The 27,680-nt window shown below is 32.1% G+C and overlaps 1 protein-coding gene across 8 annotated transcripts in view; it reads right to left on the minus strand.

Annotated features, from left to right (window-relative positions):
* Positions 1-27,680, minus strand: part of LOC111618404 (sterile alpha and TIR motif-containing protein 1-like) — an 83,202-nt gene that overhangs the window by 9,065 nt on the left and 46,457 nt on the right. For 2 of the 8 annotated variants that reach the window (XM_023359927.1, XM_023359928.1), the window contains 4 exons: positions 11,557-13,572; positions 11,296-11,472; positions 8,683-8,807; positions 8,350-8,585 (listed from right to left, as the gene is read on the minus strand). In XM_023359927.1, the coding sequence (XP_023215695.1) occupies positions 8,350-8,585; positions 8,683-8,807; positions 11,296-11,472; positions 11,557-13,530 (2,512 nt within the window). In that variant the 5' untranslated portion in view covers positions 13,531-13,572. The other 6 variants (XM_023359929.1, XM_023359925.1, XM_023359926.1 and 3 more) reach the window with 6 other exon arrangements.

Below are 27,680 nucleotides of genomic sequence, written 5' to 3' on the forward strand. Positions count from 1 at the left end.
AACAAGTACGAAACCGATAATATATTTACACCCGCTGGGGATAAGATAACGTCAAGAATTTAGATTCCTAAATGATAATTTTCCTGTAATAGTACAGTACGAAATAAAATTTTCTTAAATTCCCCTTTATTCTTTTTAATTCTGTATTTAAAAATACACAGTTGACACCCCTCTAAATTATTCTCCCTTTATTGGAACCGGTTCATCTTCCTATCTACAACACCTCTAAATTGGACAGGATTTTGTGGAACCGCTAATGCCCATTTTAGTGGGGGTTAACTGTATTTCGAGTATTAGTAATTCTAGAAAAATTAGTGATATTTCTAGAGTTATCGATTAGAAAGTTAAATAAAAATTACGAATGATAAAATCGATAAAGGACGAAGTCAGTCATTAACTCGAATTTTTAAAATTCGTTTTAACCGAACCAGGTAATTTCTTGAGTATCCCGATAATAGATAAGATGATATCTGATGTTTGTTTAGAAGTCAAATTGCCGGAAGAACAGGCAGGTAAGGGCAATCTAATCCAATCACGCGATAAAAACGATCGATTCTTCTAATGAACGGTTCAAAATTCGTCTTAGGAAGTTTAAAATTTTGAACTATATTAATCGTTTTGCAATAATAATGTCAAAAAAGAACGTGATATTTTAAGGGCAATCGATAATACGACGATTTCTATCTCGCGTGCAATAAAACAATGTTCTAAACTTTATTCCTTCACTCAGAAAATGAAGCCGTGTATACGTTAAACATAATATCTCATTGTGTTTAGAAAGTAAAGTAAAGCGCAACGACTGTGAAATTCGATCTTTTATTTAGACTGGATCTCTCTAATAATTGTTCTTTTATAAAACAATTGTTTCTTGCACCTAGAAGTTTTAAAATTTTGGAATTAGTAGTAGTAACGAAGATCTTTTCCAAGTAAATCGTTACCACACGAAATAAGCATTTACAGTTTATTTATCCAGTTTCAGTGTTAACGTTAACGTTAAAATTAACACACGACAGAAATATAAATTAAAAACATTAACGAGCGTAAGGAAAAAAAAATTAACCAAATTTTTAAATTTTATTACTTAAGTGTATTGAAAATATTTACGGATAAAATTAAATTGAAGAAGCCAAGTAAATAAAAATACAAATATCAAAATTCACTGCTGAATCATTTGTGTCTGAGCATATATTTCCAGCCGGAGTCTTATTTTGGCAAGTAGAGAACCTCGACCAAATCCAGTAATTGTAAAGTTGTTGCGGAATTCCATACCGATGGGTCATCCCCGAGGCATGTTTACCAGCCTGTTTTACTACATTTAACAATGATAATTTTGTACAGATATTGCTGTCTTTCGTGTATTTCCACCTCTGCTATTAATTTGAAATTAATCAAAATTGGAATTTATCCATTTTGTCCGGTCGTTCTAAGAACTAATGCTTATTTTAGCCGATTAAACTTTGGAAATTATTATTATAGAAAGAAAAATTTGTGATATTTTATTTCATATTTATTCTTTCGGTACTTGGATAGAATTTTTTCATAATCAAAGTATGTAATTTTATAGTAAAGTGATTATTATTAATCTAATTCATTTATAAATATTTAATCTTTTTAAAGAAAGGAGTACTTATATAAAAACTTGGATTATTGCTTACTGCTGCAAAAGAATGGAATAAATGCTTTGTTATTTTATAAGAAATAAAAGTTCGCAATAATTACAATTAAAGTTCGAAATAATCCGGTCGGCCCCCCTTGTGGGCCTGGCCGAAACAACGATGGGTATGAAAAAAAAGGCAGAGTAAAAACAAATAATATATAGATTAAATATTCAGCGATAGTATTACCAATTATAGACACGTTATTGTTTCTTGTAATTATAGACGAATTACGAATAAATACGATGTGTACTTATTCGAATTGAGAATGCCATTATGCTTTTATGTCAAGCCAATGTAAATATTAAAGTTAGTGAAAAATATATAACTTTAATAAACTCAATTATTTTAAACGTATAATTCCCAACTTTACTTTGGCGAAACACTTCAAATTTCTCAGATCGTTCGCACATGAAATTATCAGAGAAGCAATGAAACAAAAATAGAAATGTCAAATAAGATGGGCGATTACTAATACCGAATTTTAGAACAAAATTATAAAATATTTTGATTTTGTTTATCATTACGATCGTTTCTTGACTTAACACCAGATTAGCAACTATGGAAAACTGCTTGAAAGTTTTCTGCATGTTTTATGTGATAAAAATATGAACAAGGGACGTCTAAATTTTTATATATAAAATAATATATATACGATTTAAACATTCTTAAATTCTAAACTATGTTAATATTGAGACTATTCGTTCTCTTCATACCTCATGCTTTCTTCTTTAGATATTATATCACGATTTAATTTTAGAGCTCTTGCCATGTGTTTCGTAACAGAAAAACCTTTTCTACATAAACGAATTGATGGTTCAAATAAGTCCTTCCATGGTAACTTTTTTGCGGAATTTTCGTATGCCTTTTCGTAACCAACCAATTCTCCTGGAACTGCGACTGCTAGTCCCCCTACAACATTAACATCGATACAATATATTTAATTTTGTTTTCAAAAATGTACAAAAGCAAAAGAAATAGTTGCAAAATAAAAATTAATAAAGCATTAAAAATACGCAAGCAGCAACGATCTTTGTATGGCGACATACACAAAGATGAATTGTATTGTCTCCACACCACACCACAATTAGATTCAACTGTTTCCATGTAGGGTCGAATCCCGCAATGACAGTAACGAGGTTGCGGCTGACGTTTTCATCTCTAAAACGTCGGCTGCCACCTCGCTAGTATCTCGTGAGATCTACCATGATTCCCACAAAATCTACTCTCCAGTGAGAGTAAAGTTTCAGAAGCCTTCAGCTCTCGTGAAGGCAATTGCAGCTCAGTTCGATTTAGGAACCTAAGCTACAAACTCACCCAAAACGGTTTAAGTTTAAATCTATTTTACAAAATATTTCACGTAAATGCCATTTTTATAATATAAACGATGTTATGTTATTTTACGTACCTACTTGAGAGCCTTTTGGGTTAGTCATAAACATAGTTTCTGTTGCATACATAGGAGCTGTTTCCCTGGCATCTATTACTATTGCGTCCANTTTGAAAATTACGTGAGAGTAACATTATTGGAACCTAATTCATAAACATTGTATTGCAGTATGGAGAATTCATTAAGTAAATTCTGAACAAATCGTTATAAGCGAAATGTTAAATAAGACCGATATTTCTCAATAAATAACTCAATTGTTACAGTGCCTTACGTTTCATATTTAAAAACTGCTCGTTCACGAATAGTTAAAAACATATTAAAATCGTATTGTAAACTTCACTTCCATTCTATTGTATAAGTTATTTATTAAACTTTCAATTAATCATTTCACCAATTTTATGTACTTTTTATTTTGTGCATTCTTTTTTCTCCGTGAGATTACTGTATAGAATTATGCGCCAATTGCGCATCGATGTATTTCTCTCATTTCTAGATATATATTGTTTAGTAGTGGCCGAAGAACCTTCGATGGCGTATCTACCGTAATCAAAGGATGCGATTTAGTAATTAATAAAAGTTTCGCTTATATTATTAAAACTTATGATTTAAAAGGAAATGAAAATCAAGCAATAACTGTTTGGTGGGATACGGCAATGCAATACAGGGGAGGACTTTCTTTCGGAAATTGGATCATATTTAGATATTACACGAGTGAAGAAAACCCGCAAAACTCCACGCGGCCATCCAGCAGGTGCGAACCCACCACCGGCGTTTAGTGGTTTGATTTTCTCGGCCATTGCTAGACAACTCGAACAATAACACTTAAAAAATGATAAAACTGATTAATGGAAAGTATTTAATATAAATATTAATAAGAAATTATTCTATCATATTTTATAATGGCTACATAATTTACTTTTATCTTTACCTGTTATAATTACTGGAAAAAGATTAGTAAACAAGCATTTCGGCTGTAAAATGTTAAATAAAAAACTGTTTTTTTGGCCTTATTGTTATGCTGTATTTGTTTTTCGCGCATTGATTACTTGAATTAGTAAATCTGACAAATTATAAGCTATATAACGATTACATACATATGTATTATTAATAAATATGTACATAAAAATAATAAGATATTAGGTAATAAAGTACGTTTTCAAAATTCAAACGAAGATATTTCGAAGAGTCAATATACAGTCAATAATATACCGTATATAAAAATTCGAAAAGAAACTTTTAATTAAAAGTATTTAATTTTTCTGTAGCGTTTATACATGTGTACTTCTATGTGTGTGTGAGTACTTTTGTTGTGATTGTGTGTTCGTGTACTTACTATATTTACTAACCTCTTTTAATTAAAGTATTAAATCTTCATAACAGAGTGAAAAGAAACTGTCAAGTAATTTTTCATATAAAAGCTATTTTTAAGGACCATCCAAATTTCGCGAATTATAGAAGACATTATTTCTGGAATTAAATAATCTAACTCTAAAATGTTCTACAATACAAAAAATGATGATCATCTATGTAATGAAGGCATCAAAAATGTCGTTGGAGTAATTACATTTACTATATTTAGTTGCATTTATCTTTTATTCCTCGCGGTTATTACGATTAATGGGATCCTAATGAAATTAACGGGTTAATTAAATTATACGGTGTATGTGCCCAATTAGATTGGCTTATCAATTTATAAAAATATATTCGAATTCTTCCCGAATATTACAGATTTTAAATAAAAATACAAAATTATAAAATGTTGCAGCTGTCCGGGAGATTTTAATATTTAATTAGGTAATTTAATATTGATGAAAAATATAACTTGTATTGATAACTATTATTTAAATAATTGATCGTCTTCACTCGAGACTAACAACACTTTTTGAAGTTTAAAATAAAGTTCGATTTAACGTCTCCTCAACTGACATTAAATCGAGTGTGGCGCTAAACCGAAGCGTCTGAAATAATAAATTAAGGTCTACGTGATTTGGTAATCTTACTTGCAATGTTAAAGAATTTTCTGCTTAATACTACGTTACTCACGCTTTATTGAAGTGGCGTTATTTAGGAGGGCGCTATATCGAGATTTGGTTATATCGTATATTTGTAATTATCTGAATTATTGAGTTTTCTTTCCTATTATTTAAAATGATTTACTATTTTGTTTTCATTCTATTACAGTTAATTATATTCATCTAATTTCTCTAAATGCCAAAAATCCATCCCGCAAATCACACGTTTGAATTTAATTTAGTAAATAGAATTATCAATCAGGGATGACTCACACAGGTCCTATCTAGTCCATGGGTTTATGCTTCGATATTATTTCTGTATCGCATCAGCCTTCAATTTACTCGAAAGCGTTCAAAAATTCAATTTCGCCAGATTTTAAGGATGAATTGCGTTTAATGGAATTTTGATTCTCAATAAAAACTGGATTATATCAAAGTTTAACTCGAAACTACAGTAATTTATCATCTAGATTGATAATTATATTTACGGTTGTCGCGATTATTCTTGTCAAATTTGTAACAAATTGCTTTTTATTGTTTCTCGATTTACGATTTGCCAATAAACCTAGATTCGTTTTTTTTCATGTGCTGTGAATTCGCTCGGATAAATGCAATAAAGGTCTATAAAATTTTAATTTAATTAGAAATGTTTTTGAATGAATCTATTCGGAAATCGTAGGAAGAATAAAAATTCTGCTTTGACAAGACACTAATACGTGAGGCCAGAATTGCAGAATTTTAGTGATAGAAGAGTTTGAAATGAGCAAAATAAAATCGAAAGCTTACTGCCAAACTACATTATTATTATTGTTTTAATAATTTAAATTTCTTCAGAGCATAAAATCCTATAGTACAAGTATAACTGTAGTCGTATTTATTCAAATCTGAAAGTTATTGATGCCAAGAGTAAAAATTTATACATCTCTTGGCTCAATAAGATAGCTTTCAGTTTGTTATAGGGCCTGATAACGGTCTGAAAACTAAATATGTAAGCCGAAAATACAATATTATACATTGTATTTGAGGCTTACATATACAATTATTATTGGAATAGTTTAACAGTGAATGCATAAGGACGTTTTCACGATAAAGTGGATGAGATAATGCGGTTATTAAGTTCAAAATGTAATTGTTTTTAAATGCAGAAGGTCTTGTGAATCATTTTCCGTATGAAAGATCAAATATATTATCGTATATTAACAAATATCATTATCATTAACGAAACTTTGCTGATGATTAAGAGGAGATTAATTTAAAATATTTAAAGTTAATGAATATTAATACCGGTTATAATTACAAGTTTCTAGGAAGATTTTAAATATAACTGTAAATATATTAGTTTTTGCACTCGGTATTAATTATCATAATATGTTTTCTTACAGTTTTATAAAACAGAGTCGAATTATTATAAGAAATATGGAAATATCGATATTATAAATTTATGGAAGGTAAAATTTGACTTTTTCGCTGGATTAAAATAAGAATATTCGCCCAATTCGATTACATAATGCAACAAAATTGAAATTGATATCTAGTAATGCTTAAATACGAGCAGGGGAGAAAGAAAACACTATACATGCGACCAGAGGATATTAAGTTTTCTCCTTGGCAGTGTAAGGTTATTAGGAGAAAAAAATGTACAGTTAAGATAAGAAACAAGTTGTATCTGGCCGTTCAATGACAGATAAATGATGATAAATTGTAAATATTAGCAGCTATGTCACCATTTAAATTAAACAACACATCCGGGTGGTTTTATTACATGTCAGTTAGGCAGAGAAAGAACAGGAGAACAATGGACACGAAAAGGCTAGATCGGTCAAGGTCTTATCTCGCAAACATTCAGCATAAGTCTATAATATTCATTCAAATAAATTCTATTAATGGTGTGAAGGAATCCACAAACGATGACAACAAAAACGATAAATCTAGAAGTGACCCGAATAAAAAAAAAATTAATGATTAATATTTTAGAAGGAAGTTAATTTTAGCACACTTGCATTGTTAGTCGGGTACAGATATAAATATTTCACGGCAGCAGCAAAATTAACAATCGCTTAAAATGATTAATTGTTATGGAAACTTTTTCCGAAAAAATTATATCCGATATTAAATTATAATAAGGCATACTGTCACAATAAGTATTATATTTATCTCGAATTTCTTGGTTAAACGGAGTAAAATGTAATATATAATATACAGAAAATCAATCCGTTAAACTATTTATATATTTTTATCACAAATGTTTTTATGGCCTGGTATAAAAGAGAAGATAAACAATAAAAATTAGAAACAGTATTCAGACCCGTTTTATATTGATTAAAAAGTTAGGAGCGAAAAACATTTGTTAAAAATTAAACCTATAACCAATTTATTGATATACACTCCCCGTACACACGGTGACCCAAAAGTCAGTTAACCATTTTTTGTAAGATATTCAAACAATGTTTGCTAGAAAGTCTTATAATTTGTATCAATATATTGATATGAGGAGGATCTGAATTTGAGCATTTTTTTTTTCATAATTTGCGAGTAATGAAGTATTTCAATAAGACAGAGATTTAGTCTTTTACGATGGTTAACTGACTTTTGGATCATTCTACATATATACAGTATAAAGAAGAGCTGGAAATAAGGCCCAAAGAAGCAGTTAACTGTTGAGAATGCATTTTTAGTTTAGTTTATTTTTCAAGTTTCTGAGCTTTTAACTGGAGGGAATAGAAAATAAAAGAAGTTATAAACTTAGAAATTTGGTCCTTTCTTATGTAGAGATAAAGGTGAGCCGATGTTTAAATAAAAATACATACTTAATGGAAATTTAAATTTTAAATCTTGTTTGGCTGTTCAAAATTCACTGCTTAAATTTAATGATAATTCTTTCAAAATTTTTTGTTTAGCCTGGAGAAATTCGTGATTATAGCAATTGAAAAAATGTGCTCACGATTAATCTGTTAGATTTGCCATTCTGTGACCAGAAGTGTGCATATTTTATTACGTTAAATAAAAGAGTACTTTTAAAAGTATAGATTTTCCTAATTTGATTCTATTTTAATAACAAAAGAATAATTTCTGGGCAGTGTTCGTTTTTTGAAATAAGTATAAGGTTCGTGTTATTAGATATATCCAATTACAAGAAAGAAAGAGGTAGAAATCTTGAAGTTATTTCTAAGAAAACTTAGTGAAATGAAATCACAATTTTAGGTATGCGAATTGTGTTTTTTTGAATTAATTGCGTAATACAAAGTTTCCTTCAATGAACAAGTATCGATTGAAAAAACCACATTGCACTTACCTCTAATTGCTTGGACAACCCTCAGCCTGTGAATGCTATTGTCCATTCCGCAATCAATCGCTAATTGTTCTTCGCTTAAATATTTTAAAGTATCTCTCTGTACTCCGCTGTGAAGCATCCCGTAAGTATATTGACAAAATTCTGGTCCCAACGAGTGTAATATTTGGTTTAAATTAGTCGAATCGCAAGACGTATAATCGGCCATTCTCTTCAGTTGATTGAGTTCGCGCAAAAATCTAAAATATGGAATAGAATTCTAACATTAAAATGAATATATAAACACTATCTTGTAAATCATCTAAGTGAAAATTGCTAAAACGTTATGAATTTTACCTCTTCCTGAGAATCCCATTTTTAATGCCAATGTCATCTTTTAACATGCATTCTGTCAATTGCAACAAAAGATCTCCATCCACTCTTCCGTTCGTAAATTCTTGACAATATTGAGAGAAACCAATCTGAAAAAAAATAAATAAATAATTGAAATTATTAACTTTTTTGTGGAATATTTTCAAATATTTAANGATTCACGGCCAATACGGTTTATGCAGGGTGTGACATACACGAATGTCCAATCAAGCAAGTAGAACAAGGCGTGGCTAACACCTTTTAACAAATCATGTTCAAGGATATTTACCATTGTTTTATTGGTTAGTAACAGACCAATACATTTCGTGTTTTGTCTCTCAACTTGAAAAACTTAATCAGTACACACTTTAAACGTGACAACACATAAACGGAAAATACATTTAACGATATAAAACTAATTTTTACATATTTACAAGGAGTATAGAAGTAAAGAAATGAAATAATATGTTATCCGTGAATATTAACAAGTTATAAATGGGTCAATTTATTTAAAGTAATTTTTCTGTAATTTCATACGTGTTCACTAATTTAGAACACTAATTTTGACATATTTAAAACAATGCTTGTATTGACCATGTTTTATGAAATTAAGAGTGGGTGCCCACCTAATACATCATTAAAAATAAACAAACAAACACACGCATGATTAAATTCTACATTTTCTTATGTTTACAGGATTTCGGAGTGGGGAAGGTAATGGAGGTGGGGCCAGGGGCCACTCCTAAAACGTCATTAAAATGCATTATCATCATTGTTATAGTCTTTAGATACGTTCTCAAAGTTTCATCTTTCTATCTTAATTAGAAGTGGATGAAATACGAGTTGCAAGGTTTGAACACATTACAAGGCAAGTTAAACAAAAGAATTTAATAAATATTTCATGTTCAAACAGATTCAGAATGTAATAAGTATGCAGGGTGGTCCAAAAGTAAGTTAACCATTTATCAGTTTGTTTTGTATGCTCCAGATGCAGTATATTTTTGAATATGAATCGTAAAGTGAATTTATTAAAGAGTGTAACTAATAAAGTATTTGAAAAAAACAAGTTATTTACGGGTTTTGAGAGACCGCACATAAGGAAATTTAGTGCTATTCACTAAACTTCTCGAAATACTTGAAACAATGTTAGAATATTATTAAGTAAAAATATAAATTTATATAAACGGTTCACAATTAAGTTAAAAGAAATTTCTGTAATAATATTTATCATCTGACTTTAGAAATGAGAATTTAAAATGCGTGTCTACCTAATAGTTTTTAACAAATAAGGACAGCAAAATTGAGTACCTACAATCTTCATTTTAAATTTTAGTTAAGTGCTTTTACAAGTTGTTCCAAAAATTAGTTTACCCAAAATGTCGGACTGCTGAAGCATTTGTACGTTTTGATAGCAATCTTTTATAATACTGTATAATGTATATCAAACGGAGAATCTCGTCTTAAGTAATTTTTATAAACTTAGTAGAAACTACAACAAACGGTTAACCGATTTCTGGCCATTCTCTGCACAATGTTAATACTAATTAATTTTCATATCTACATAGAAGAACAAAGTATAATTTTATATTTATCGGATTAAAGCAGACTTATCAATGCATATAAAAAATTTACTAATTTAAATTTTTAAATGGGACATTTCATCTATCCATATTATTATTTACGTGACATTATGAAAAAATGCATTATATTTGAATGGCAACGAAATACATAATTATTAATTAACGCATGCTTAAGAATGGCTTTCTTGCTGAACCATATTAAGTCTATTTAGAAATAAATAGATTTAATATGATTCTTGCTGAATCATATTAAGTCTATTTATTTCTAAGTTATTAAGTTTATATATTAAGTTGATATAATTTAGATCCTTTACATATGAAACTAATTATTTCATTGGTTCGCTTAACTCTTGTCATCTATATACACCCAATAGGGTAATTTTTACAAGTACAGATTGTATCATTTAAATTTACATAATTTTTCGAAAATAAACATTTACTTTATTTTTATGTAATTTCGAGCAATATATCTTCATAACCTTTCATTTATTCTAATAAAAATTAAGCTATGAAACTAGCTAAGTAAACAATGGAAATTTAATGTAGTTTATATTTACATAACTTTCCATATAAATCCAAGTCAAATGAATGTAAATGTAAGACTTGGAATAAAGAAAAAACTCTTTTTTCCCTCCTTAATGGTGAATTAATTCATATAATTACTTTAAATAACAAAGTAATAATCTCGATCGAGTTTGTTGTGTTGTATGTGTCGAGAAACGGAATTAAAGCATTCGTTAATATAAAAATTGATATTTTCAAACGAAATTATATTTATATTTATTTTGTTATATAAATTTACAGACGGGAAGACCGTAAAATATAAAGTTAAAACTTAATATGGTTCTCCGTTTGATGATTTTTTCGACCTTGAATGAGGATAGCCTTCGACTATTCATTCATACGCCGAACAGGTTGAGAATGTCCTTATATATTCTTCATTATAAAATTTTTACGACAGAAGGAAAACAGCAGAAATAAAATTTCTTGTTTCTAGATTTATTACATAATACTGTACCTGTTTTACCCATTCTCTAACGTCTTCCACCGTCCACAAGGGAACTTGCTGAGATAATTTATGAGGTACCTCTTCCCCTATTAGTTGCAAAGCTTGCGCCGCATATTTTGATGCAATTGCATTTGGAGAACTGGCAACTTTTTTCAATACGTCGATTGCGCCTATTTCGTGAAATATCTGGAAAAATTAATTTAGTTAGTTCGAAAATAACGAAACGTGGTGATAATTGAAAGTTTGCGTGTTACGACTTGTCACACTTACGGCTGTATTTCCTTGTTTTTTCTTGATCCCAGCTTCCATAGCAAAATGAAAGGCAGCTAAACTTCTAGCTTCTTCTCTCTTGCTATTGAGTACAGGAACCAACCGCAAAAGCCAATTTTTCGATTGTCCGTGTACGTGGGCTACTGTACTATTGGCAAATTCTTCCGGATTGTGGCTCATTACAAAAGGGTCTACCAGATCTAAGGTACCAGATCTAAGAACGGCAGCTTCGATTTCTTTATTGGCGACTAGAGCTGTGATTGCTAAACAGGCGTAATATTTAATATTATCGTCGTTGTTAAAGGCTAACGGAAATAACCAAACAGGAACTTTGTGTTTAATCATTGCTTGCTGGTTTTCGGAACCCCCGTATAAAGATAAATTAGCCAGAGCAGCAGCGCAGTGGCGTAGCGTTTCTAGATCACACGTTCTGCAATCGTACAAGATGGCTTTTAGTCCTCCCATACGAATGACATCACTGCATGTTGCTTCAGAATGTTTAAACATGTTTTCTAAGATACCTGTTCCGACTCTAGAATGTATTAAAGAATTCTGCATGCTGCAAGCGCATGCAACTTTCACCACTTGTTCTAGGCCGTTATCGGAAACGTAAGCTCTGTTTTCTGTGCTAAGGCATTGTTCTAATAACTGGGCACTGGAAAACTGAAGATCCGCATTTTCGGACGTGCAATTCTGAATTAAAATGTCCAGTCCTCCTTTGTTCCTCAATATATTACACATGTTGAAACCCAAATCGTGACCGAAAGTCGGTACAGCCCAAGCTTTTCTTATGATGTCGTTCATCGTCTTGAGAAGTGCGGTGGCCTCTTCCGGTGGTGCAATTTTTAATTTTTCCACGCAAGTCGTCATTCTCCCTCCAAAGCGATTCATAGCTAATTCGATCTCTGGCTGGGAAGCCGGCGAACTCAAAATCTGCAGATCTTCTTCCAGACCTTGCGCGATTGCTAATCTATGCGAAGCTGGCAGTTCGAAAGGATCGAGACCGGGACAAGATAAGGATGAAGACATGCCTACGGCCGAAGATGAAAGGCTACCAAATTCGGCTTGATGAAGACATTGACTCGACATAGACGACTTAGTTATGCCTTTGGAAGTGATGGTGATTCTAGCCGAAGATGACGACGACACGTTCTTTTCTTGTTGCACCACACCTTTCGACATGACGTGCAATTCTTCTTGTTTAGCCATTGCTATCTTTTCCGACGTGAAATCTTCCGTCGACATTTTCATAGCGGAAGCCATGGCCACTCGTTGTTGCTGTTGGACGGTATCGCTAGTTCGTAATTGTTTCTGATCTTGTCTCAAGGCGGCTATTTTCTCGGATGAGAATCCGTTCCCTTCTACTTTTTCTTTCATGGCTGCCGCTGCGTGCTTTTCTTCGTAGCTTATATCTCCGGTCTGTACTCTTCTCAGTTCTTCTTTACTCGCCGCCATTTTGGCAGCCGAAAATCCATCGGCAGTTACCTTCATTTTCGATGCGGATGTCGTTTTCTTCTGTTCGAACTTTACCTCCTGTGGGACTAAATCGTTCGGTTCACTTTCTTCGGCTAGCACGTTTTCGGCAGAAAAGGCTCTTTGTGTACTCGATAGCATTTTCATTCGAGAATCCGTACTGGAGCTGCTGCTACTGCTGCTACTCGTCACACTGACACTCCTGCTGAAATTTCTATTTTCGTGTTGCTGTTGCTTTAATTCTTGGCTAGAAACCGAATGTAGAATTTGAGATTTCTTGCTAACTAGTGAACTACTAGTGCTGGAAGCTGTGGCAGTACTCTTCACCATCTGTGAGGTAGATGAAGAGGTAGACGTTAATTTTTCGGCACTGGAGCTAAATGCGGATGTCGTCATCATCGACGATGAACTACTGTTCATTTTGTTAAGTAGTGTGGCGGATTTCTTTGAGAAATTTTCACCCACCGTGGACATTGTTGACAAATCTCCGTTGGCCGACATTGATTTTTGAGAAAGAGTGGGATCTGACGGGAAGTCAGATATCTGTAAAAAATAAATAATAAATATTTAAAATCCATAGCGTTATTTTAGGCTATTATAAACAGAAATTCCTTCCCACCTAATTTAAAAATGAATAATTATTTATGTACACAATATAAAATTATTAATTTAACAAAAACGTCTTAAAAATCTAAATACTGTATATAAATTTATTGTTTTAAAATCTAACTTAGAAAATACTTTTATTATTTGGGCGATTTGTTCGTTCACTTAGTTACAATTAACAATGTAAGTGTTGTAACTAAGTGTAAGTAAGTATTATAGTATACGTTATAAGAAATGCATGTTAACATCAATATTATTTATATACTACATAAAATTACATTAAGGTAGGGTACTTAATACTTTTATATTATAACTATCGAACAATTTTAATTGCCTAAATTAATAGAAATTTGAGGTTATAAATACATTATTTTAGAAGTTCTAAATTGAATAAAGTTTATTAAATCAAAAATAAAAAACAATATATGAAATCTAAGCGCATAGATTAAAAAGAAACAATTTATAAATAGCACGGAGTTCAATTATAAATATCGAATGCATTTATTTTGCAAACATATTTTGAATGTATCATAAACAATTAAGATATTTTAGAACACGATACACGCACAAAAAAATATTTATCGGCATTGACAGATACCTCAATAGACGTTTACCAAGCGATTTCGGTCACTATTTCCTTTTATCAATGGAACGTCATAACAAGAGACTTCCACGAAACTCATCAAATAATTGGCTCTCGACCAATCTACTCGAAGGTCACCTCTATACTTAAAGCTTCATTTTCTATTAGTACTAAAACAGTTTATTAATGAATAATCTTCTGCTTCATTAAAATGTACGGCGGTGTTTCCTACTCCTCTCTCTCGCCGGCTGTTACTAAACAATGATACACAAAGAGGACGTGCGAAATGACATATTTTGTCGCCGAGCTTATAGATCAACGACCGAATTTTTGTATTCGAAAATAATTATATTCCGTGCATATATTCTATTGGAAGAACAATAGTTAAAAGTTAAAATAGTATGGGACTAGAATAGCGATAAAACTGTCACAATAGAATGACGTCATGGAATTTTTGGAATTCTCCGTCCTCGACGTTAGTTAAATGACGAAAAAGTGATTAACTACTCACGGTATGTTTCCCATTGCCTAAAACTCGATTACGGCTAAGTATTGTCACGTGCATGCTAGCGTATGCTCTACTTGACTCCCCGACTGTCCGTGCAGAAGTACGCGCTTTGGTATGCTTGGTATTTCAAGTACGACTAGTTGTTTAAGGTAGCGAAATAAGCGAGGTCGACCGCGTGAGGGACGAGCTATACACGTGAAGAACCAATTAAATCCATATACTAACGATTATTTAAATTAGGGATGAATACGTTGTCAAGGTTCTTTAACAACCTATACACACGTTAAAAATATAATCGTCAGAAGTTTTGTTTCTTCTTTTTAAAGATTTAACGCAATTATAAATTATGTCGTACAGTAATCGACTAACTAGACAAGTAGTAAAGTTATCTGTTAAGGAGAAACTCCTGTACGGAATTTTACCTTCGATAAGATATTTATTGGTCTTTAAACTTAAAAAAAAAGTAAAAAATGAATCTTTATATTTGTTACAGTAAATGACCTAATTGATAAACGAGTGTGAAATTTCCCTTGTGTAAGGAAGAATTCGATTTCTATTCTCGTATGAGTACGGAGAAAATAATAGGAAGTTATATTTAAACAGCAAACCAAGACTTGTATTATTGAATCCATTGGCTAAATCGATTGTTATAAGACAATATCTATTTGTACTTACTTATAATTGGCGGTCTTCGACCTTCTCCCTTTGCCCATCTACCACCGATTGACTTTATTGCGGTACAAATGCCCCCTTTATCAGCGCGAGACATCCTGATTGTGCCTGAGTCACTTACCTGACGTCATGCAGTAAAGTTAAGGAGTTACACTCCCCTGTACAACGATCAATGATCGAGTATGGATGACCCCCCGCCTACTAATAAATTCGTTATCGTACGATACGACACTCGATACCGTTACTGTTTAATTACTACCCGCGTGGAGATTTTCATGAACTATTCTAGTGTAACACGTATCGATTTTTTGCAAAAAAAATTATTCGAAAATTTAAGTCGTTTCTGGAAACTGACATAAAAATCGAATGTCCTACTTACGAATTGACATCCTTCATTTTTTAAATTCGAATTCACGCTCACTTTTCAGAAAATAATTTCCAATGATCTATATTTAAACCTGTAAATATTGGAAAATAACGTACGAAATTTAACACCTGTATGACGCCATACCACCCACCGGTTTCAATTTTTATTGAATACCTGTAAATTTTTACACAGGATGTGTCCGAAGTGATTGGAATTTTCCAAGTTTATTAATAGTTCGTACCTAGTGAATCATACGGTATTATAACTTATTATTGAAGAAAAATAAATATTTCAAAATATGAGTGCTCTGACATCGTATAAAAAAACATTTTAGCATAAAAATGCACCCAATAATACAACAGGATATACTTCGTAAAGATGTTACTTAAATGGGTTAATTTCTGTGTTTCTATTGTTTATTTCCTACGAATTCGATACGACAATTCCGTTATGTATCACACACACACACTGCATATTATCTAGTAAACGTGTATTGTACAAAGCACATACCATTATCCATTATTACACTATCATTAATTACGTTACTTAAACACTTGGTAATAGTCATTTAAGGTGGGTGAATTTCTTTTTAAAGACAGGAAATTGTTTAAGAGAACAAACTGTCCAAAGATACCAAAATAGGATAAACGGACAGCGTAGGATAATGTTTAATATCCTTAGTCACTTGTAATAAATTCAATATAGGAAGTCTTTAGAAGTAAAATAATTAATTTTTTATATCAGTTATGACTTTTTCACAGGAAAACTTCACGAGTTTATACTTTATTATAATAGCCTACTGTATTGTGTTTAAATGCCAATCACTTATTTGTCGTTTACACAGGCAATAATACAGTTAATTAATTATTGTTTGAATTAAAGAAAATCTCTATTTATACACTTTAATTTGACCAAAAAGGAATTTTAATTACTGTAAAAATGGAAAATAATTTAATACTTTGTTAAGAAAAAGAGACATCTGACTAAACTGATTACGGCAATTTTTACGAGAATTATTCATACGGATTACACGTATTATGAAAATTCAAGTTAATAGCAATAAAACTCCGAAAGTTATTTAATGTAATTTCACATAAACAAATGTATAAGTTGTGTAAGAGTAACCTATATTTTTCAATTTATATACAATATCTAATTTTGCATATTCATCCAGCAATCTAATTTCGTATAATTTTATACAGGAAACACAAGTTCTAAATTTTCAATGACTCAAAACTCGTGTTTTAGTAATGGAAAAATCGATGAGAAAACGTTATTAATTTCGCATCCACTGGGCAGAATTTGCTCCCTTCCTTCGAATGGAAGAGGGAAGCCAATTGTGCGAATGGTTCCTAAGTTACGAACATGGACTCGACCTTTAATTTTGGGCTAAAAATAATTAGCCCGTAATTAATCTTTTCTTTCGTAATTATTAAACTGATTTACGCAACAGAGCTGGCATTGTAACGAATTTAATCACCCGCCACACCTGAAATCATTCACCGTAAATTATGTACAAAATGATTCATGCCTATCCCACATCTAGCTCCGAGTTGTAAGTCATTGCCCGGACGAGATTTTCTAAACAAAGATCTAGCCGATGTCAAAGGTTAACGAATGATATCATATCCTGTGGTACTCTCGGATTCTCTATGTGACTCGCCAATCCATTTACCAGTTTATATTTCTCGCTTCGTGACAATCGGGATTAAAGAATATTTAAAAAAAAAACTCAATAATTTTCAATTAAATATTCAATTTCGAGTATTTAATTAGTTACGAGAAATGCAAGAGAATTTAATATAAGCAATACAATGCATAAATTTAATATATCGAATCTAATTTCTAGTGTACTTCGTTCGCTAGCGGTTAAAAAAATAAAGATATTTAAGTAAAAAAAAAACCTGTACAGTTTGTTGTACGTCAAACGGTTGATAATACCTTGACCTTCAATAATACCTCTAGCAAAACAGACTGGCAAATCGACATTCTACGTCACAATTGAGATACCACACTTAAAATCGACCATCGATAATTATTTTTTGAATTACAAAACCTGGGTACCCAAGTATTAAGCATTATAAGCATCGTGCACGTCACAGGTTTGAATTAATATATTTTATTACAGTCGCGCGACAGGCAGGTTTAACAAAAAAGAAAGAAAATAAAAAGAAAAAAAAACTGGTAATGAACCGCACCCCGGCCAGACTGGCGTCAACGATGCAACCTTTTTTTTGTTTTGTTTTTTTTTTTTTTAAATTTTTTATTCTCACCGGCTTTTCTGTTTTAAATGCGTGATTACCGGAGATATTTCAAAAGTAAGTATTATAACTATACGCTAAAAGAATCGCAAATATGTGTCAATATCGTGTCACAATTTGCTCGGCGACAAGGACCACGTGCAACGTGGGCACAGCCCCGACAACTCCACCCTTCCTGTGTTTTCATCCTAGACAACGCCTGTGTCCTTTCACCCTCTTTGGAAGTTCTTTTTCGAAACATTGCGGAAGATATTTTAAATGTAAATAAATTGTTTCTATGTTCCGTTGTAGCTGTAACGCCATTCGTCGCCGTAGCCACGTAGCAGAGTTCAAAGGTCGTTATTGACGAAAAAAATAAATAAATATTAAGAAAACAAATACGTTAGCAGAAAATTTCTGATATATTTGCACGTTAATTGCCGCGATGAGTTTTCATTTTTAGTTTCGACCATATTGTTTTGTACTCTTATACTTCTGCGAAGAATTACAAAGGAATTATTAACTATAACGTCACAATGACGCAAAATGTGTATTATGATCATCGAATTTCGAGTTGTTTTGAACGTTTCGAATTTAAAAAATAAAAAGATTAATGCACTCGTAGGTATTTTTATAACACTATGCACAGATGAATTATCTAAAACATAACATTTACAGTATGTAAATATAGGTAAACACACGGGAGTTCAAGCCTGTTAAAGGTATGGCGGGACCAAACAAATGGCCTGTACCCCTCGTTACAGGAACTGGTTACGTGTGGCGAGAATTTAAAAAAAAATTGTTCAATAAGTACTTTAGAATAGTAAAATACTAACAACGTCTGTCCATTTTATTACCTTAAATTTTTCACTCGAATTTATTTTTAAATAAATGATACGTCTATTTATTTTGAATATTATACGTATTCAATTTCGAACTGTCAGCATATTAAAATGAAGCAGACATCATCTGTCATTGTATTCCAGTTTGGATAATAATATTAACAACAATACTTACTTTGTCATAAACATGGTGTAAATTTAATTAAAATCAATAATTCATGCCCAAGTTAAAAATTCGGTAAAAAAATCTAAAATCGATAATCGAAATCCGTTAGTAAATTACATAAACATATATCCCTTATTGTAAGAAAAATCTAATTTTCAGGAACAGTCACACTATATCACACACTTCACCTTTGATAAATCAAAGTTGCTATGGGAACGATAGACTTACTCGTGCGTGGTAGATGCACTAACCTAGAACACTTCACAAAGCTTTATTAAATTCTGTCGAGGTTTATAAACCCTCACTCGATAAAAATCTACGAGTTTTGTATTTTTCTAAACTCTAAATTCGACACTTAACCAAGCTTCACCCCGGATTAACGACTCGTCTCGAATACAAAACACAGAGAATGGCTCCATTGTACGCTAGCCGAGGGTTCCGTTTAAACGTAGATAGTATTGTTTAACGTTTATAGTAGTGTTAAATTAACTTTACCACGTTATCGGTACGTGTTAATTATCTTACCTTACTTTCGCTCTCTTCCTCCTCCATGTCGCTGACACAACACTACTGTACGTGACTCGGCCTCTACTCAGTCACATCGATAACGGGCAGGTAAAAGTAACCACGTGCTAACTTCGTACTTTACGCAACGACACCGTAGGAAATCTAACCATTTTCAACGGACACGGCGTTAATCCTCCTCTTTTCGCCCGACTTCTGTACGGTATACGACCTTATTTGTTGGTCGTCACAAAGACATCGACCTGTCCTACCTACGTATATTTTATGACGTCACACGGCTTGATAGGGATCCCTATTCTATCTCGGTTGCCGGTGAGTCAAGTGTTCTAGAAAAATCCTAGCAGTTCCACTTAGTAACATGACGTGTAAGGCTATAGTAGTCAATCCAAATACTTCACATTTTTGATTAAATATATCATTTCGAATAAATAAACCGTGCAAAACAAACCCTCCACGTTAATTTTTTTCCTACATAATGTAGTGGAAAATAGGCTTTTATAGTATATAAAATTTGAAATAATCCCCTATACCGGTTTGAATACAAACAGAAATTGATAAAGATATAACTACGTTAAATTTATACGGAGGGGTCATATATTATCGGTACTTCAAAGCCTACAGTCTTATACATTTTTTGCTACACAGGAATTACCAATCATCGTGTGTAGTGTGTTTTACGATCGATACAAAGTTGGAAATTCATAAATCACTCAACAGATGGCGGGAGTTGAACAATAGTGAATGAAACTACTATCCAATTGTTTTTTCTTTCTTTCGTTTTTCGAAAATTAATTCCCGTCGTGGAGACATTCCGTAACATTATTTACATTCAGATATGTAACTTAATAAATTACACTTTATTTTGTTTTCCTTCGTAATCTATCAGTAAATAAGCAATTTCTTGCCTGCTTTGTTTCCCAGAAAATTTTCTAGAAAACAGAGTAATAATTAGGCACGTTGCGGCCCTAAATTATAACATACGACGGGCCCTTCACCTTCTACGTGCGTAATCGTTAGGCCTTAAGCTGTAACCTCGTTGAGCTTACGTGTAAGCGTGGCCCCGTCCGGAAGAGATATGTTAATTCATTTCAAAATGTAAGAAATCAAATTTTATAAAATGTTAAGGAAAAAAAAAACAATAGATAAGATGGAAAAATTCCCGAAGGGAAAATTGTTACTTAATAAAAATAATAATAATAATACATGCAGGCCTATATAAAGGTGAACAAGTCAAACGAGTGAATGAAGATCTTAGAAAATAAACAGTGATGCAACGGCTAAGAATCTCAAAGGAAAATATAGAGATAAATTTCATATTAAAAGAAAATTATCTTTCCTCTAATTAAATATAATTCAAACGAATTTATTTATTTTTTAAAACGTTTCGTAAGAGAAAATAAACGTTTAAACGAGATATAATGTAAATATTATTAGAATTTGTGTCGTTAAATAAATAAAAGATTACATTCCTTCGTAAATACAATCTTTATCTTTTAACTTATTTATATCGAATTTTTAAAGCCCCCGTTTAAATTCGCCGATGTTGAGATTATAAATTCATTTTAGTGAATTCGACACGTTGAAATCATTAAGCGTGTAAACGTAAAATGATTCTACGAGGTGATTCAAAAGCCTTTATGTGTAAGAAAGCGGTTTACTTTAGTATATAGTCACTTTTAAGTCACAGAATATGCTGTACGTGCACACGTATTACTAGAACATCCCGTGTTTTCTATAGAGAATTTTCGCCTGGAGTAGATGATTACAGACATTTTTATAGATTAAAAATATTTTTTAAAGTTTTTAAGCACTATTCTGTAGTGTGGAAAAACAATTAATTTGTTCTGTTTACAGAATGGCGCACGAAGCTCGTATTGAAAACAATAAAAAGACAGACATTTTTCTGAAATAACCGAAAATTATAAATATAAAACGACCCTGCAGATTACAGAAGGGGATGGAAGGACGTTAGGAATAAACTAAAATGTCGGATATAGTCATAGGAAGAAAAATAATTAAAACATTCCAGTCTGAACTGATTGAGGCCACACATTGTTTTCACTTTAGTCAACAGAACATCGCCATGACTGAGATTTCAATCTGCATTATTTTTGGCAGAATTGCTGCTTGTTCTGAAGAACTAACAAATTCATCTATTCAAAGAGACCAGACTTTGAAGAGTTCTTCTATTCTTTTCTAAGCGACTCATTTTTCTTTAAGGTGAATTAAAAAATAGGTCTTATTTTAAATTAAAATTAAATAATAGGAGCAAACTAATTGTTTTACGTATTTAAACTCAAATTTCGTCCCGTTTTCTCTCTCTTTTTTTAAAAACATTATTTCAGTTGTATCAAAGATAAAACTATTTTTAGAATATTTAAAAGGTTATTAAATCATTGCTATCTTATCGATATCGAAAAGAGGATTTTGGAAGTAATTCTTCTGTAATAATATAAGAGATTAGATAAGATTTCGTTTAAAATATAAATATTTATTTCTTTTATTTTTATTGGTATCGAAAAATAGACGTTTTAATCTATCTAAATATAGTAAATTTGAACTTTTGAGCCAGCAAAAACTTCTTTTGCGGTATCAATGAGATTAAAACGTAAAGAAAAGAAATGCCGTAGTGGAAACACTTATTTAGTTTTTGTATCACTTAAAGATGCTAATTTATAAGCATAATAATTACGTAAAACTTCGTATAAACTACCACCAACCTAATTAGGAATTTGACAGATTTATGCAACACGAATGGCTGAAAGCAATGTAATTGTTAAGGGATTTTATGTATTGTTAGAAATACACTAGTAGCGTATTTATGAACGAAAATTCCAGAAGATACTAATGCAACAATAACCGATCGCTTTGTTATTCCAACCGAAAAGGCCGAAGAGAGTTGGAATTGTGCCAACATTCCATATCTCGTTGGTCTTCAATAATGCGTTTTATGTGTCTGCCAGACTATACGGCACTACTCACTATCGAAATTTGCAGCTTTAAAGTATAAATTTTAACAAATAAGAGCGAATGGTTGGAGGGAGTAAGAGAATTAACTAGAACTGTTGAAAGTGAATTCATCGGAGGACAATTAGGACCGCTCTTGCACTTTTTCTACTTGCATTTCGGTTTTAACACGGGAAGGCACTCGATTTATCTTTTCAGAATTGTGTTACGAGGGTCGTTCGTGGTATCGATCATTTTAGTACGAATATACTAATTATTTAATGTATCTATTGCGTATTTCTTAGAGAAGACGGAGTTTAAAGATTCCCGGATAACAATGCATGTATTCTAAGTAAAACAGAGTTTGATCGTGACCTAACTTATGGTCTACTTCGTGAGTTTTTAAAAGTCCCGGAAACCTAGTTAGCTGAGTTTTCTCTTTCTGGTGTTGGATGTATGCCAATCTTAGCCAGTTTTGGTAATTAGATACACGCCGTGATTGCAATTAACTTTGGTGTGGACGATCTCGGGAGGTCGAGAGTCACGCGGTACGAAATAAAACGAATACTTTATAAAAAAGGGTGGTGTCTGCGTATACCTAATGAACCTTAAACAATAAGAACCGATACGAGTTGCAGTTTAGTTTTCAGTCTTTTAATTCTTCTACGGATGAAGCGTAAAATAACTGTGAAGCACGATTTATTCGATAAAATATAACTTTCTCTCTTCTACACTCAAATATTAGCACATAAACTAGAAGAATAACTAATTTTAAGTTATAAGGAAGTACTACATAACTTTAAGCTAATATAATTAAAGCGTAGTTAAAATTTTACAATAAGGTAGATGAATTTAGTAAGCTACAAGACTATAGAATTAATATAAATATATCAACGGCTCGTTTTTAAATTACTGGACTGGACTTTAAAAAATTCCGAAGGAATAAAATAGAAGAGTTTCGAAATTAACGTTAGGAAGTAAATAGCTTGCCTTGTGTTTTGACTTCCCATTGTTCCCTCTTCCTTTGAAAACACCAAACAGCGCTGCCTTCATTTGACTTTTCTCTCTGATTACGGACGGAGAAGCACATACAATCGAAACGAAGGATGGAGCGTTAATACCAAGCCCTCACCTCCATATAGCACTAGCTAGTCTCACATTGCGCCCTACACCGAAAATAAACTGCTTATTCACATTCACCCCCACCCACGTGACAAAGTTGCTGAGGAAACGAAGGAGATTGGGGTCAGATCCTATATACTAGCGACACTGACTCGAGTTGGAACCCAAAAACAGAGAGAGTGAGAGCATATTGCGTGGGTTGCTCGTTACTCGCGCTTATTTCTCAACCTTGACTATGGCTGTCACGTGTTTTACCGGTTTAATCATTGAAGAAGAAACGGGAATAAAAGCGGTTATGAAAATATGATGAATGGAAATATAAACTTGGAAAATAATGGATGTCACCTAAAATGGCGTGATAAGTCATTCACCTTAAAAGAACGAGCGACAAACTGTCATTGGAACGAGAACAATAGTCCGTAAAATTACAGCAATTACTTAACAGAATAAATGTTTATGACTATATAAGTGATTTCATAGAAAACTTTTCGTATACTTCAAGCTATTTTCCTGTTTAACTTAATGATAATCCAGTTGTTTAGTCTTTTTTAAAAATTACATAAACTATTCATTTGCGGTATGAGTCAGTTTATTTTTCAATTTGCATCATTCCCTTCCAATGTTTTAGTGACGAACATCGAAAGAAAATAAACTATTTCATTACTTCATATTTTTTGGCAAGAGGAAAACCTGGCAAAGATTTAAATCTATAACTAAAAGTTTATGAAGACTAACATTTTATTTGCGTATACTCTTTTTAAATGTGTTTTCCTTGGAAAAATCATGTCTAAAAGTTAAAAAAAACTTACCTGAATGTTGATATCAATTGTTCATATCCTAAAAAATTTAAGGGTGAAAATTAATTATATTATTTACGAGAATAATTTAAATAATCAAATAAGCAGAATTAGTTAAATTTTGGACAATTTAGTAGAATTTTTGGGTATTTTTAACATAAAAAAAAAGCAGGATAAATTGAGAAATCTCTATTAGATTAGTCCAAATTACCAGACTTTTTTTTTAAAAATCAGGTGATTGATAATATTTAAAACAATATCTGTGCCAATTTTAAACTTTGGAATACCTTTAGAATTGGCTAGGAATCAATCACTGGTCCCAGATCATTATATTTTTAGTCTGCAAAGGTTAAAATATTATTTAAATATAAGTAACATTTTTATATTAATTAATGCACTTATTATAAATCGAATTGTTTTNAAAAAAAAACTGGTAATGAACCGCACCCCGGCCAGACTGGCGTCAACGATGCAACCTTTTTTTTGTTTTGTTTTTTTTTTTTTTAAATTTTTTATTCTCACCGGCTTTTCTGTTTTAAATGCGTGATTACCGGAGATATTTCAAAAGTAAGTATTATAACTATACGCTAAAAGAATCGCAAATATGTGTCAATATCGTGTCACAATTTGCTCGGCGACAAGGACCACGTGCAACGTGGGCACAGCCCCGACAACTCCACCCTTCCTGTGTTTTCATCCTAGACAACGCCTGTGTCCTTTCACCCTCTTTGGAAGTTCTTTTTCGAAACATTGCGGAAGATATTTTAAATGTAAATAAATTGTTTCTATGTTCCGTTGTAGCTGTAACGCCATTCGTCGCCGTAGCCACGTAGCAGAGTTCAAAGGTCGTTATTGACGAAAAAAATAAATAAATATTAAGAAAACAAATACGTTAGCAGAAAATTTCTGATATATTTGCACGTTAATTGCCGCGATGAGTTTTCATTTTTAGTTTCGACCATATTGTTTTGTACTCTTATACTTCTGCGAAGAATTACAAAGGAATTATTAACTATAACGTCACAATGACGCAAAATGTGTATTATGATCATCGAATTTCGAGTTGTTTTGAACGTTTCGAATTTAAAAAATAAAAAGATTAATGCACTCGTAGGTATTTTTATAACACTATGCACAGATGAATTATCTAAAACATAACATTTACAGTATGTAAATATAGGTAAACACACGGGAGTTCAAGCCTGTTAAAGGTATGGCGGGACCAAACAAATGGCCTGTACCCCTCGTTACAGGAACTGGTTACGTGTGGCGAGAATTTAAAAAAAAATTGTTCAATAAGTACTTTAGAATAGTAAAATACTAACAACGTCTGTCCATTTTATTACCTTAAATTTTTCACTCGAATTTATTTTTAAATAAATGATACGTCTATTTATTTTGAATATTATACGTATTCAATTTCGAACTGTCAGCATATTAAAATGAAGCAGACATCATCTGTCATTGTATTCCAGTTTGGATAATAATATTAACAACAATACTTACTTTGTCATAAACATGGTGTAAATTTAATTAAAATCAATAATTCATGCCCAAGTTAAAAATTCGGTAAAAAAATCTAAAATCGATAATCGAAATCCGTTAGTAAATTACATAAACATATATCCCTTATTGTAAGAAAAATCTAATTTTCAGGAACAGTCACACTATATCACACACTTCACCTTTGATAAATCAAAGTTGCTATGGGAACGATAGACTTACTCGTGCGTGGTAGATGCACTAACCTAGAACACTTCACAAAGCTTTATTAAATTCTGTCGAGGTTTATAAACCCTCACTCGATAAAAATCTACGAGTTTTGTATTTTTCTAAACTCTAAATTCGACACTTAACCAAGCTTCACCCCGGATTAACGACTCGTCTCGAATACAAAACACAGAGAATGGCTCCATTGTACGCTAGCCGAGGGTTCCGTTTAAACGTAGATAGTATTGTTTAACGTTTATAGTAGTGTTAAATTAACTTTACCACGTTATCGGTACGTGTTAATTATCTTACCTTACTTTCGCTCTCTTCCTCCTCCATGTCGCTGACACAACACTACTGTACGTGACTCGGCCTCTACTCAGTCACATCGATAACGGGCAGGTAAAAGTAACCACGTGCTAACTTCGTACTTTACGCAACGACACCGTAGGAAATCTAACCATTTTCAACGGACACGGCGTTAATCCTCCTCTTTTCGCCCGACTTCTGTACGGTATACGACCTTATTTGTTGGTCGTCACAAAGACATCGACCTGTCCTACCTACGTATATTTTATGACGTCACACGGCTTGATAGGGATCCCTATTCTATCTCGGTTGCCGGTGAGTCAAGTGTTCTAGAAAAATCCTAGCAGTTCCACTTAGTAACATGACGTGTAAGGCTATAGTAGTCAATCCAAATACTTCACATTTTTGATTAAATATATCATTTCGAATAAATAAACCGTGCAAAACAAACCCTCCACGTTAATTTTTTTCCTACATAATGTAGTGGAAAATAGGCTTTTATAGTATATAAAATTTGAAATAATCCCCTATACCGGTTTGAATACAAACAGAAATTGATAAAGATATAACTACGTTAAATTTATACGGAGGGGTCATATATTATCGGTACTTCAAAGCCTACAGTCTTATACATTTTTTGCTACACGGGAATTACCAATCATCGTGTGTAGTGTGTTTTACGATCGATACAAAGTTGGAAATTCATAAATCACTCAACAGATGGCGGGAGTTGAACAATAGTGAATGAAACTACTATCCAATTGTTTTTTCTTTCTTTCGTTTTTCGAAAATTAATTCCTGTCGTGGAGACATTCCGTAACATTATTTACATTCAGATATGTAACTTAATAAATTACACTTTATTTTGTTTTCCTTCGTAATCTATCAGTAAATAAGCAATTTCTTGCCTGCTTTGTTTCCCAGAAAATTTTCTAGAAAACAGAGTAATAATTAGGCACGTTGCGGCCCTAAATTATAACATACGACGGGCCCTTCACCTTCTACGTGCGTAATCGTTAGGCCTTAAGCTGTAACCTCGTTGAATTTACGTGTAAGCGTGGCCCCGTCCGGAAGAGATATGTTAATTCATTTCAAAATGTAAGAAATCAAATTTTATAAAATGTTAAGGAAAAAAAACAATAGATAAGATGGAAAAATTCCCGAAGGGAAAATTGTTACTTAATAAAAATAATAATAATAATACATACAGGCCTATATAAAGGTGAACAAGTCAAACGAGTGAATGAAGATCTTAGAA

Source organism: Centruroides sculpturatus, unplaced genomic scaffold, assembly GCF_000671375.1.
Source record: "Centruroides sculpturatus isolate CEXI.00-Female unplaced genomic scaffold, Cexi_2.0 scaffold10, whole genome shotgun sequence".
NCBI classification, from domain to species: Eukaryota; Metazoa; Arthropoda; class Arachnida; order Scorpiones; family Buthidae; genus Centruroides; species Centruroides sculpturatus.